The sequence below is a fragment of the Accipiter gentilis genome, chromosome 3, assembly GCF_929443795.1.
Source record: "Accipiter gentilis chromosome 3, bAccGen1.1, whole genome shotgun sequence".
Taxonomy (NCBI): Eukaryota; Metazoa; Chordata; class Aves; order Accipitriformes; family Accipitridae; genus Astur; species Astur gentilis.
Window position 1 is genome coordinate 42,495,454 of NC_064882.1, and position 14,060 is coordinate 42,509,513.

Consider the following 14,060-nt stretch of genomic DNA (forward strand, 5'->3'; position numbering starts at 1 on the left):
GGTTTAAAGCAAACTTCTCATGGATGTGTCTGCCCATGAGGTGTTCCTCTTTTTTGGGGTATTCAACGTGATACTGGGAGCAGTGAGTAAAGAAGAGTAAGTGCTTGTTGTGGTGCATGCCCCAAGCTGCCTCTTCTGGTTCTCTCAGCCTTCTGACGTTCTGCAGAGGTAGTTTTGCTGGTTGGGTAGCAAATGCTGAATCACGGCAGCTCAGTCCAGTGCATTTGGTGTATTTCTAAAACAAATCTAAATTGCAGTGGTTCACAAATAGAAAGGCCCATGTAAGAAGAGAGAGATCAACAACTTTTACCCCTGGGTATCTTGGGAGGGACAGCAGTCCATGAATAAATATGTACTTGTAGTAACTCACAGAGAGTCCGCAGGTGGAGAGCTGGATATGCTTTTAAAATTAATTCCTTAGTAGGTTTATGCTAACTTACGGTGTCTGTTACAGTGGTACAGAGGGATAATATTTCTACTGATACTTTATGTGCAGTTTGCAGCCAAGCTTAATAGGCAGTTTGGGTGATGCACCCTTTGGTCGTCTACAGATCTAAGAACCAAAATCAGACACCACCAAGATCTGTGTTTTAAAGAGAAGCAAAGACACGAAGATAAAGAATTGAAGATGATGCCTGACTGATAGTTAGCAAGTAAGAAGCTGAAAGCTGCTAATAGTTCAGTGAACAGTCATGTTTTTTTAATAGCTTGATTATACCCAGTAAAAAGCCATGCTCTCATAGCTTACAGCTGTGATGACACTGTCCAGAAGTTGGCAGGCAGGAGAATTTTTAATAAGTCCGTTAACTGGGCTTTCTTTGTATGTGAAGCATACCCCCTAAAGAGGGAATGTGCTATGTAGGCAGTACTATTGCAATGAAAGTCCTGTCTTTGCAGTGCTGAAACTGCTGGGAGCTTGCTAGATTCATGAATTTATGAATGAAGGCTCCAGTTATCCTCAAAGATGAGATTTCAGTTTTGGTTGCTTTTAACGCATCTGGCTGTGCAGCCAGAGCTTGAACCAGTAGATACTAGTTGCCGCAGGCAGTTGTGTGATGGTCGGTATTTATCTGGTTTTGTGATACCTGGGTGCACGCTGGGTCCTGAGGGTTGTGCTGAGCAGGGTGTACCCCGGGGTGCTGCGTGAACTGTGGCCTGCAGAGTGCAGCCTGGGGGTTCAGCACATAGAGTGCATAGAGGGAGGCAGGAGCCATCCCAAAGACTCCCGAATTCTGCATCGGGGTTAAAAGAGATCAACGATGTTCTGTGATTCTGAACTATTACGTCAAAAATCGGTAGCCACCACTGCGCAGTGGATTTTGTGCTGTATTCGGGAGGGTAATTACAACTGTCGGTGTTGTAATTTTTTTTTTTTAGGTGTCGGTTTCCTGTGCAAATGAAGACTACTAAAAAAACTCAAACCCCAGCAAACCATATACTCCTTCCAGTTCTTTGCTCCATTCATCTGCAGTGTCAGGAGGGCTTTGGCTGCATCGACCTCGCTGCAGGACCAGGGTCTTGGTGCAGCGCTGCACGGTGGAGCATTACTATTCGTAATGTCAGTAGTTAGTAATGCCCAAATATATGTATTTTACATTGCTTGGGGTATTATCTTGCTCTGTTTATCGTGCATGCGGTTTCTGTAGCGAGGGATTTGTTGTACATGTGTTTACCTTATTGAAATGCTTTTTGATTTTAAATACCCATATCCTGTTTTTCACTACAGGATTGACCTCTGTAGGCTCTCATAGTAGTAGAACTAGCAATAAGCATTTAACTGGTGGATCATGAAATAATAATTTCATTTGAAAGAATAGCATAGCTTACAGGGAGTAAAATACAGAAAAACGCTTCTGCTAGGTTTTCTGTTCAATGTTTAATGCTCTACATTTAATCTTGGTGTGTGTCACATGCCACATTCAACTACTGTGCTAGAGAAAATGCATTTTCTTGAAATGCAAGGAAATGTTTCCCATGCATAATGCGGCCTTTTTGTGGGGAAACAAGAGATGCATACAGGCAGATCATTTCACCTTCTTCTTTCTACAAAACCGCTTGAAAGAGCTGGGGTGGGAGGGGAAGGTCACTGTGGACGTGTGGAGACAATCTGTTGGAAAAGGATTTGGGTTTGGGGGTTGGTACCAGGTCAGGAGGAACTTTCCCTGACAGCCTGGGTTACAAGAACGTGGCATGATGTACACCAAAGCGCTGGTATAATGTGAAAACCCAGGATAAAATGGTTGAGAATAGTGGGGAAAGAGCTGTAGAGAATGCTATCAGTGAGATAGTGAAGTTTCTACCTTTTGTAAACTGTTTTGCAGAAATGCTTTATGAGTTAAGGCTTTATAAGTGAAAACTTTTAGCTCAAACGAAGTCAACAAGAGACTCTGGGACAAGCTAATAATAAAATTGATGCTCACAGGAGAGAGAGAAAAGGTAGGAGCTTTTCATCTGCGTGGTTAGAGCTGACTGTAGGATGAGATCGGACTGATTCAGGTAACCATAATGTATTCAAATGGGGCTAAAGGTTGGACCTAGTCTGTCTAGAAAGAGGTTGGTGAGTGGATCTGCTTCATGTTGTTGTCAAAATGCAGCTGCACGTTGGTGACAAGGCTGACGCGCTGATGGGGCAGGCTGGCACCGCAGGTGCGGCGAGACCCTCGCTTCTCCCCAGCTTGGCACCTGGGGTATGAACGAGGTCACCCTTAGTAGATTGAATGTGTCTTAGTGTTTCTTAATGTCTGTGAATTCATAGACGTTTTAATGTTAAGGATTTTCTGTTAATTTTTTCTTTAGTGTGTAGATACGTGTAGTTGTCATTCAGTATTTGCCTGCTATTGTTTACACTTACCGAGTCCCTGGCTTTTTGTGGATTGGTTTTGGGGTTTTTTAATTATTACAAAAAACTAAGTTTAGAAGAACTTTGTTTCTCTCTGAATTTCTCTCTTTCCCAGCTTGTTTGCAGGGAAGCAGACTAGCAAAGGGTTTCTTTCATTCTTCCCCCCCCAGGTTTTTATCAGCCCCTTGGCAAGAATATGTGAATACCTCCAGAGTCTTTATCTCATCCACCTTCACAGCATCTCCCTGCGATGGGGGCGTGTTATGGGGCCCATCTTGCAAGTCCCTTGGAAAATAATTTTAGATAATTTTAGGCAGTGGTAATCTGGAAGCTGAACTCTGGCATTCTAAAGCTCAGGCTGGTATGTAGATTGCTGGCTTTTCCCTTACCCAAGACTTCCTCAAACCCTCATTTATTATCTTCACAAAGGATTTTAGCTTTTCTGAAGCTAGGAACTGAAGAAAGAAAGAAACCTTATTGAGCCTGACTAGAAACAGTGTTTTATTTTTTTTTTCTCTGTTCTTGATTTGCAAGTGCAGTAAGGAAGTAGTTACATCAAACACGGAGCTGAAAAAAACAGAATTCCTTGTAGTCAATCAACATGTCCCAAGTCAGTATGCTATAAGTTCTGCTTAAACAAAACAAGTGACAAAGACTTTTTTTTTTTCTACCACTCAACTATTTCTTTCAGAAAGAAAGAAAATCCTACCTTCCCTGCTCAGGCAAAACTCCTGCTGAAATCGGTAGAAGTGGGGCTAGCAGCAGAACAAGGATAGCAAGAGGGGAAACGGTAAACCATAGCCCCCAGGACTGTAAAAGCCTAAAAAGTAAGGCCCTTTAATCCGTATTTACCTTCTCAGTGCAGCCTTGCGTTACAGTAGATAAAACAGTAAAACTCTTAGGAGATACATGGCACCACAAAAAGAGGATGTGTTAAGTGAGGGCATTTATTTTTATGTCATTTTGTAGCAAATTCAAATTTTGGCTGCATTTTAGAAAGAAGTATCGCACACCCTTGAGCAAAGGTCTAGCTAATACCCTTATTTCTCATCAGCTTATCCCTGATACAGGTCAGCATCAGGATCGATCTGTTTCTTTAGCCGGAACCACAGAGCTCCGTCACTGGGAACACAGATGACATTTGGCCTTGGGAATTAACTTGAAAACCTCAAGTTTTGGAAGGAGCTGTGCTTCAGTGTGCAGCTCACAGAAAAAGTGCTTGCTTGCTGTCCGTGTGTCTCTGCTCCATCCTGTCTTTTCAAATTTCTCAGGGTAGAGTGCACGAGAAGTAGTAGCATTATAGGTACCGTAGGTGATGGGCTTATGCGGTGACAGCTCCCAGCAGATGGTCCAGAAGCCAAAAGGTGCAGATGCTTATGTGTGTTGGCTTGGCGTGCTAGGTTTCACATTGGGCTTCCCGTTCACAGGTCTAGAGAGAGAAAAGGGGTTGATTTACTTCGACGTGAAAGGAACAAGAAGGCAATTAACGCATGGCTGCTGATCAGCTCGTTTAGCCTTGGTCTGCAGCCAGGGACCTCCAAGAGCAGGCTGCAAAGTGTTCCTAAATCCTCTTCGTGCTAGTGAAGGATCTGCCAGCATTTCAACTAGTGACAGCCAGTAGAAGGACTTTCTTAAGATACGCTGCTAATCAATTTTTTTAATGTACCTCTGACTTCTGCACACTCCTGTCCTCTCATCAAGCCCTTCTCCATATTCAGAAATGAATGAAGAAGGAATTGCTCAGGGCTTTTTATGGAGTTGGAGAAGCTGTTATCAATTCATAAGGACTTTTTCTTGTCACAAACCATTTTCCTGTACAGCAGTTTAAAAGGAGGCTTTCTAGACAACCAGCGTGCTCCCAAAATGATAGAAATTACTGGTCTCTAGCAACTGATAGTTTTATGCTGATTTAATGAGTTGGAGATTTGGCACCCATTTTCACTGAAGATTAATTTGTGGTGGAAAAATGAATCCTTCAGCTGCCAGCAAGAATCCCAGGCCAGATCCTGAGGCGCTCTTTAATTGAGTGAATTGCACTATTAACTTCCAAAGAGCTTCATTTCAGTGAGTGGGAACAGCTCAGAGCAGCAGGAATTTCCTCTCTAAATAAAAGCTTAAATATGCTACAGTTGCTTAAACCAGAACTCTGTCATGTTACTGCTGCCGCCGAAGGAAACCTGTCCTTGATGAGATGATTTCCTGAGGCACTTGTAACCCAACCGCTCCTTCGGTGCAAAATTGAAGAGCTCTGCAGTGTGTTTTTTCCCCTTAGGGACAGAACATCTTTGCACAGGGCTGGCAACAGGGATTGAGATAAGTGAAGAATGCAAGTATCGTCCTAAACAAGGCTGCTAGAAGAGCTCTTCATTATCACTTAGCCCTTGGAAAGCCAGGCGAGGATTAGAAAAGCAGTGGGTGTAATAAATATCCATCATAAAAATGACAGGCTGTTCCCTTTTTTCAGACAGGTAAAAAAAAAAATAATGGGGGTCTGTGGGTGCAGCTGTATTCTGATACGTACATAGAAAGATAGCACCCAAAGGGCAGGAGGCATTGCCACTCAGTGCCACTTCCCTTAAATGCTCCTGTTACTCAAGCAATGATTTCTGATGTGTTCTGCCTTTAAAAAAAAATTGTAGGAATCTATTTTCTGTTCACGTAGGGGGACGGGGGTTCTTTCTGAGCGATACTGTTAATATGGACAACTAAAAAACTTTTTTACTATGAAACCCATGCATGTATAACAGGGAACTGGAATTCATCTGACTTAAAAGATGCTTGATTTGCAAAGCATAAGGCTCTGGAGGTGTGACAATAACGTTCCAAACTTTCTTGCGAGCCAGCTTTTCCAAGTGCCAGCCCAGCGGTGGCCTGGCCGGAGCAGTAGCGGGGATTTTGGTGCTGAAGCACTCTCTCGCCAAAAGCCCTAGGGTGCACTCTCGGCACAAGGCTTGCAAAACTGCCAAAGTGGTTTTCTGCAGAGCAGGGGAGGTGAAGAAACTGGCCGCGGGGAGGTCGATTTGCAGAAGCAAAATGCACGTTAGTCGCAGGCAAAAGGATTTCTTCTTCCAAACTGAGAAATTGCAATTCCTATTCCGATAGTGTTTTCCTGGTGACTCAGGATGATGGGTGGGTTGGGGAGGCAGGAGGGAAAGCATAAAAAAGGGTTCCTGTCTGTCCTAGAAAATGGGTTAACTCTAAAGCTATATATATATTTATCTGCACTGCTGTTTCTCAAGAAAGTCACCTAAGGCTGCATCAGCCTCTCTGTTACGTAGTGCCTGTTGGGGAAATAGAGGCATAAAGCCATGATGATGCTGGTCCAAAATTGTGCAGAGGAGAATTTGGGATGCAATAACTTGCATCTAATCTGTGGGCACAACCTGAAGGTCCAGTGATGAAATCAAATGAACAGTTTGGGGAGGGGAAGGGATGAAACACGGTCACCCCCAGGCTCGAGTTGGAGTAGTGCATGAGGAGCACACAAATGTGATATTAGTTATAAGCATCAGGTGATGCACAAAGTTTTTAGGCTGCCACAAACACCTCCTGTCTTTCTGTTTCATATGTACTGCAGTGTCAATGCTCACTGAACGCAGGAGAAGAGTCTTATATCTCTCTCCCCCCCCCCCCCCTTAATTCATTACACAGTCCCTTCCCATCCACCGTACATCGGGTGAAGAATTTTTAGGTCACCTTTTGACACCTGCCTGCTTTATCGCTTGAGGGCGAGATGCTGCCAAGTTTAAGAGAAAAATGTCAACACCTGTCACTTACTAACCTTTTACATCTGCATCTTCGTCTTCTGGTTTCTAAAATAAAAAAGAAAATGGTTTAGTTCCAAGATCCCACGGCACAGCTCAGTAAAGAAACACTGCAGCAAGGTAGGGCTGGCAATTCCCTAGCAACTTGCTATCTTTAAGACTAACAACAGATTAAACCAAACTTATTTTTGAGGAAAGCCATGCAATGGAGCGGTGCTATAGCTTTACATTTGCCCAGCAGTCCACTTCCGTATTTTCTTTAATTAAATTTTCATGTGAGTAACAGTGGCAGGGTCAGCCTGGGAACACTGATGGTGAATACTGGTTTTTGCTGTTTCCAGTGACTTTGGCGTGTTGCTGAAAATCCATTGGCAGCAATTAATTTCTACAACGGGCAGGTGGCAATAATGCCACGCAGCACGCAACCAAGTCGAACGCTACTCTCCTCCATTTTAGCATCTGTGTCGTTACTTTGGGCTGTATCCGGCAAAATACAATGTCCTGCCATTAATTTTAGTAGAGGGTAAAGATCTGTCCTTGAGGGCTTAGGCTGCCTGCTGCAGAAACTAATTGCAGCTAATGGCTTTTCACTGATAATTCACATCAGCATTAAAAGGCAGAAATAAATCACTGACTGGCGTTTGTACGGTAATGATGTTGCAGGTCAGTGGGGAATCCTAGTGTGCATGGAGAGCAGGGAATTTGGACTAACTCTGGGTGCTCTGCTGCATCATCAGCTATTTCCCTTGAGAAGAATGATTTTTGGCTGTGGCTCATTATTGTTTTTTCATGTATTCCTTCCTATCGCTGCAGACCGTGGTGAATTAGCATTTTTTCAGGGCTGAAAGATGCTGAAAAATTGTACTTTTTTTTAACTGGGTCAGCTGGTAAATTCATCTTGCATCAGCTCCAGGCTGCGGGGTCAGTGAGGATCTAGTTACGTTAATTCAGCAGCAAAACACTTTGGTGTTCCAGGCAAACGAGCTGAGCCAGTTTAATGAAATCGGTGTAACTGCTGGGGGTATCGGAAAGTTAAACTGATTTCAGCAAGCGTTAAATTGATTTAAATACGTTTGCACTCGCTGCTTGCTCAGGGTAATTTAAAGACATTTCAAACGTGAAATTTCACCAAAGGATTTTTGCCTACCCAGAGAGTTTGCATTACTGCTTTAACCGTAGCAGTCTCTGAACCTGGGCAATTAAGTTGCTTGTTTGGTTTGCTTGCTAATTAGAGTCTCGGCGTTTGAATTTGCAAGCCCGTTTTTACCCCCTGCTACACCAATTTAAGGATGGTAGAGCCAATGCAGTTTGATAGAGTAAGTTTTCTCTATTTATTGTTCTTTCTTGTAGTGTAGAAATTGATAATTATTTTCAGGCTAAGCCTACTGATGAGGAAAATATGAACACCAATTTTATTTTTTTTTTAACAGTGGCCCTTCTCTTGGGTTGACTGTGTCCTGGTTATCTGATGTCTACGTAAAGGGGATAGCTAGAAGATCCATTCCCCTAGAGGACAGGGCTGCGGTTTTGGGCTAAAGGACTATCTAGGGGGGGGTTACGGGTAAGTCTTACGTTGACACAGCATGGCGGTGACTATCAGGGCGATGAGGAGCAGGAGGCAGGCGCCTGACAAGGGAACCCAGATGAAGATGTTACAGAAGAAATTCAGCTGTTTCTTCTTACTGGTCTCTGCAGGAATGGAGAAGAGGAAAGGTCCGTCAGGTGCTCGTGGCTGGTGTTACCTGCTCGGCATTCAGCGAGGCTGGCGGTGAAGCCGAGGGCTTCCCCCGGCCCGCAAAGCAGAACTGGGCACCAGGGATGTCCACGAGCGCAGGATGGGTGTCATCCCCAGCAGCGAGCGTTGGTTAGTGCTGCTGTTCTCGGCATTTTTTCCTGGGGACTTGAGGGAGGACGAGGAGCCAAACGTTTTCTTACGTCCCCTGCCGAGGCTAAAACCAGCCCCAGCCCCCGAGGCTCTGCCCTCCCTCCGCCTCTTCCCAAGGTCATGAGACATGCTCGTGCTTTTTAAGTGATCCTTAGCCTTTCCTATATGGGATGAAATGTTGGGGTTTTAACCCTCCCAGCTGCACAGACCCACTTATCCAACGCTGATAAAGCTCTAAGGATTTTCCTCCCTCTGCTATTCCAAAATGCCTGCAGGATTCCCCTCGTTTTGGTGGACCAGAGCCCCGCTCTTGCCCTCTCCCTCCCTGCAGGTGGGCTACCTGAATCCGGAGTCTTCAGGCAGGAGTCGTTTTTGGTGATGCCGCTCTGGGCGGTGGGTGCTGGTACAGTGGGTGCTGGTGTGATGGTGGCTGTAAATGCAAATGGATGAATACATTATACGGGGTAATACAATAAAATAGCTCTCCGCCCTTCTGCTCTCCCACCCCTGCCAGGGCACGCCTGGTCCTGGGGCCGGCATAGGGCGCAGGTCTGGGGGGACTTCACTGAGCCCATTTTGGATGGCGAGGGTCCCCCAAAACCCAGTAAGGAGCTGCAGGCTCCTCATTTCTTGCTTTCTGCCACCCCCCTCAGAAAACCCGAGTACCTCGAGGTTGGTAGGACCTTTGGGACCTTTGTGAGGTGAGGAAGGAGGGGGTGGTGGTGGACTTTGCTTTAGTCTTATCCCTTCAGAGCCATGAATAGGATGGAGAAATAGGGATGGGGAGTTGATGAGAAGAGACAGCAAGCAGGGAGCCTCGGGCAGAAGGACCAGTGCATTGGGCACAAGATGCCTTGGGCAAGCAAGCAGGGAAAATGGGATTTGCGGGACAGTGGGAGAGGCGACTGATTAAAAAAGGCACGGGCAGGAGGTGGGGGCATTTTGGCAGAGCTAAGCGAGGCTGGGTGGAGGTGTCGCTGACCTGGGATGAAGGCAGGCTGGCCACGGCTGAAGTACAGCACTTGGTTGCTGCTCATGAGGCAGAAATAGTTCCCCTCATCTCCCCGCGTGAAAGACTTCACTACCAGGTAGTAGACACTGCTGAATTTCCTCGCCTCAAAGCGTGTGGATGTCTTCTCGTTCCCCTTGAAGGTGGTGCGGTGCAGGGCAGAGATGAAGACGATGAAGTGTAGGGTCCCATCCTTGTCCTGGCGGACCCAGAATACGCCGCTGTCCTCCCTGGCTCCCACACACTCCAGCTCCAGCCGCTGTCCCAGCCGGGGTTGCGTGATGCTGCTGTCACGAAACCTGGCCGTCATCCTGTACGCCTGGCCCTGCATCCCAGGGTAGCCTGCGGGAGAGAAATCCTCGTGGGAGCCGCTCGGGAAAAGGCACGTCCCCTCTGGGCAAACCTCGTTCCCTGTCCGCAGGGTGCGAGGTCAAACGCAGGGGGAGGACCACGCTGTCCGAGTGACTTGGAAGTTTTATTGGAGTCCTTGCTGGGATCGTGCGCGGAGGGTGCCCAGCACCATCAGCCGCCCGGGCTTTAAAGATAGGTGCTGCCCTTCAGAAAAGCCATTCAGCTGCCTTTGCGGGGATGTTACCCCTTCCCAGCTTATCTGAAGCGACTCCCTAAAAACTCTGACTTGCTAAACCCCCTTTTTTTCCCCTTTCTCCTCCAGAACCGCTTCTCCGACCGGGCTCCCTTCCTGGCGTGCGTGATGCTGCAGCCACCCTACGCTGGCTGAGGTGATGCCACCTTCACCTCCGCAATTACTGAGCAAACCTCAAAGTCAGCCTTTTTGCTTTGCCTTTTAGTTTCCCTTTGATTATTTAGCCCAATTTCTTGGATTCGGTGGAAGGGGTTTTACTTGCCCATCTCGGTGAAGGTGACGCACGACCCCGTGTCCGTACTCACAGAGCCCCAGACCGAGCAGAAGGAGCAGCGCAGGAGACCCGGCCATCTTCTAGGGGTGGTTGTCCTCGGGGATGGTGTGGCGGAGCAGAGGTGATCTTTCTTGCTTGACTTGGGAGGCTGCGTCGCTCTTTGGAGAGGATGTGATGTCATCAGGACCCTCTTCGGTAAAGAGGTGATGTTCAGCATCTGCGGCAAAATGAAAGGAGGAAAAAAAAAATAAAATATTTCTCAAGAAATTCGGTTCTAATCCGGAATTTGGGCTCACGTATCGTTATCGGTTCTTAACGATGCCTCAAGGATTTTGCCTCAATGACTTCCCTAGAGGTTCAGACCGACGATGCTCGCACCTGAGGTAGGATCAGCCACCGCAGCCTGCTGTCTCCCACCCGTCTGGGGCTTCACAGCAGCTCCAGCTCTGCAGAAGTCACGGGACGAGTCCCAAGCTCTGGCTGCAGGCCCCAGGTTGCGTTTATTGGCAGGAATTCTGCTGCCTTCGCTTGCGTGCGCTCGGGGTCTCGTGCGGATGGCAGAGCACGCCGCAGTTTATTACCCGGCACGGTGTCTCGTGGCATATATCCATACGTATGATTTATCTCCAAGCACGTGTGTTGCTGACACGCAGCCGAGTTCTGCAGGTGCTCAATTGTTCTCTTTGCAATTGCTCTGCAAAAGCTGCTTTGTGCAAGGCAGGTGGTCTGTGATCTGAAATCCACCAAGAAAGCCCCATGTCCCAGGGGTATGCATATTTTTTTTTTTTTTTTTTTTTTTAAACATCTTGTGGTTTTCTTCTCTAACCGCAGGGGCTTCCGCCCTGCCAGAAAAACCCTTGCATGCTTCAAAGGAGAGGGCCCTTGCTGCTGCCTCCAGGTGACCACTCGCACATGGGTATGAGCGATGCTTCCTGGAGCTTTGCACATACAACAGCAACAGTTTCACCAGACTGCGAGGCAGCGGGCAGTGGGTGTATTATTTGTTTCTTCAGGTGGCACTTCCTGGCTTTCCTGCTGATTGTTTTTCTGTGCGAGGTGTTTTTCTATTACTCCTTTGCAAAGCAAGCCCCCTTTTCCTGGGTATGTCAGAAACCAGGTGCTGCCGACTTTGATGTCCTAGCTGTTGTGGCTGCTACGTAGAGAGGAGTTATGAAAATTGGTTTAGGAACTGGGTTTATTTCATTGGGTATAAAGCATGTTGGTGAATGAGGAAAACTGCTGTTGGGCCTGCTGGGATGTGTGAAATGCATAGTTTCGTGAGGCTGTGAGACTTGTGAAATAGAGCGGATTTTGGCAAAATAAAGAGAAAATAGGTTTCATCAGTTAAATAACATTACAAGGATCTGGATCTCAAAATCCCATCAAGCAAATGTGAACGTCAGAGTTGAGCTAAATGTCACCTCTCAGCACTCCAGACATGAAGTGATGCTACTTTGCCTAGGCTCCTTCTGGTGTCAGCGGCAGTTTATTCCCCTTACCCTAACTAGAATTAATCTTCCCTTTATAATGGGATAAGCTGCTCTTGGGAAGCACCTGTCTCCATGGGCTGACGGAGGAACATAGACAAGGAACTGAAACTACGAGCCTGCCTTATAGATGTCTACAGTTGAGTCTCGTGTTTTCTGAAACGCTGAAGCGAGCTGGTTCCTGCCAGCCATCGGGATTGCTGTGTGAGTGCCCCCCCCATTCATCACTATTACAGCTTGGTGACAGAAAATGAAATTTCGAAAGCATTTTCAAAAGCACAACAATCCTGAGACCAAAACGGGAAAATTCTCGATTCCCATTTTCCAGTGTGGTTCAAATGGAAGTGAGCGTGCTGGCAAATGAGGATGGATCAAATGTTCGTCAGGACGAGGTTCTCTCTCTGCTGTAGAGCGTGGATGCTTAACTACAGCACGTAGTGCATGTCCTCAGGCGTGTGGTGATGGATGTGCTAGGAGAACCTATGCAATTAAAGGATTATTCAGGAAGGGCTATTGACTTTCTTAGTAGGGACATCTTTCTTCTCTCTTACCTCTGATTAATGGTAAATTTTATTATGAATTAGTCTAGAGTACCAAACTGGAGCCCAGAGATTCCTCTCCTGGGTGTAGAGGTGTCCTTGATCTTGGTCCTCGTGGCTCACGGATTGAGCAGGTTTCCATGCAAGGCCACCATTTCCACTGTGACGTTCAGACCCCGCGTCACCGTTCAGAGGTTTCCTTTTTGTCTTCGTGCTCTTATTTGCTGAAGCGCTTTGTGACTCACCATTACACGAAAGATACCATCAGCCCCTATCGCTTCTGACGCTTGCCCATGGTGCTGGGCAAGGGCGACGCTGGGGAGTCTTCAGGGGGAGCTATTCCTTTCTGCTGCCTGCAATAAACTGCTAATGAATATCCCCTTTTAAGGCAAGACAAAAGCTTATTGTCAGCGGAGAGATACATAGCTGTAAGCGGGCTGTCATGCATCTCTTTTCAGCATGGACACACATTGTTGGCCAGGGGAGGAACCACAGAAGCGTAGCTCCGATGGAGATGTCTGGGTGCGACCAGACGAAACCACCCCTTTCCTGTGCCCCCATCTCATGTCTCCTAAATAATAAATTAGCTGGGGCAGGGATCATTTTTTTTCCTGGCTTCTGTGTTTAAGGCTCGCTCTATTTCACATAGTAACAAATAAGAACAACTAAAACAGTTGCGATGGCAATTATTTGATTATGAAAAGCACCAGGGACAAGCAGGACCTCCAGGAAAGGCCCTAATTTAAAATCAACACTTGTGTAAATAATTTAGATCAGTATATGTAAGTTTTACGCTAAGGACCTACTCCAAAACTAGGAGGAGTAGGTGGTTAATCTAATTAAGGAATCTCTGACTTTAGGATGCTCTGGTTTGGCAGTTTGCCCTCTAGATGGTATTTTGCAATAGACTTGTCATTGTTAGACTGAGGACCTAAGTCAAATCAGTGAAGCACTACTAGCATTACTAACATGCTTTATTAGTTATTTCTGTTGCAGTGCCACAGTTATGATACAACTAAGGAAGAAGAAAAAAAACTCAGACAACTAATTACTTCTGCAGAGCATCGTATAAGAGATGTCAGGAGACCAGCCATGTTGGTTAGACAGTAGAAGGTAATTTCTTTTTTCTCCCAAACTTATCAATAAATTTCATTTTACTTGTAGCTAAGGTTGCAGGGGTCTGATTGCTGGCGAACTCCAACCTAAGTTGCTTGTGACCGAGGCTTATCTTTATATACTAAGGCCAGCCTAGGTCTGTATTTAATTAATGTCAAACAATTAAACAGGAGGAGACAGGAGCAGGGAGGGAAGAGACAAAATCATGCAGGGAAGAGACGGATTAACAAGGATCTGCTTTTTTTGAATGGGGCTTGACAGAAGGTGAGTTTAGGATTAATTTTCTTTGTGCTTACTTACATCCATTTAACAGAGGAAAAGATGGGAAATGAGAGGGAGCCTAAGGCATCAGAGCTGGAGGAGATGCTGCGTTTCAGATATGATTGATTTCTTAGTCATTTTGTAGAAGGATCTCAGTGACTTTTTCGTAGCGGTGAGAAACTCTTCAGCTTCTTAGTACCAGTAATATCAGACATCGCATGGATGTCTCAGCATTGCGTGACTGGCAGCAGGAGCACATCCCAGGACACGGGAGTTACGCTG

At 46.2% G+C, this 14,060-nt stretch overlaps 1 protein-coding gene across 1 annotated transcript; it reads right to left on the reverse strand.

The window, feature by feature from the left end:
* Positions 1 to 3,333: 3,333 nt before the first annotated feature.
* CD8A (CD8 subunit alpha) lies at positions 3,334 to 10,563 on the reverse strand. The gene is made up of 6 exons (XM_049834314.1): positions 10,407 to 10,563; positions 9,471 to 9,839; positions 8,829 to 8,918; positions 8,176 to 8,292; positions 6,621 to 6,651; positions 3,334 to 4,268 (listed from the first exon to the last, which is right to left on the reverse strand). The coding sequence occupies exons 1-6, from the start codon at positions 10,450 to 10,452 to the stop codon at positions 4,214 to 4,216; spliced, it is 708 nt and encodes a 235-aa protein (XP_049690271.1). The 5' UTR covers positions 10,453 to 10,563; the 3' UTR covers positions 3,334 to 4,213.
* Between the last annotated feature and the right edge of the window lie 3,497 nt (positions 10,564 to 14,060).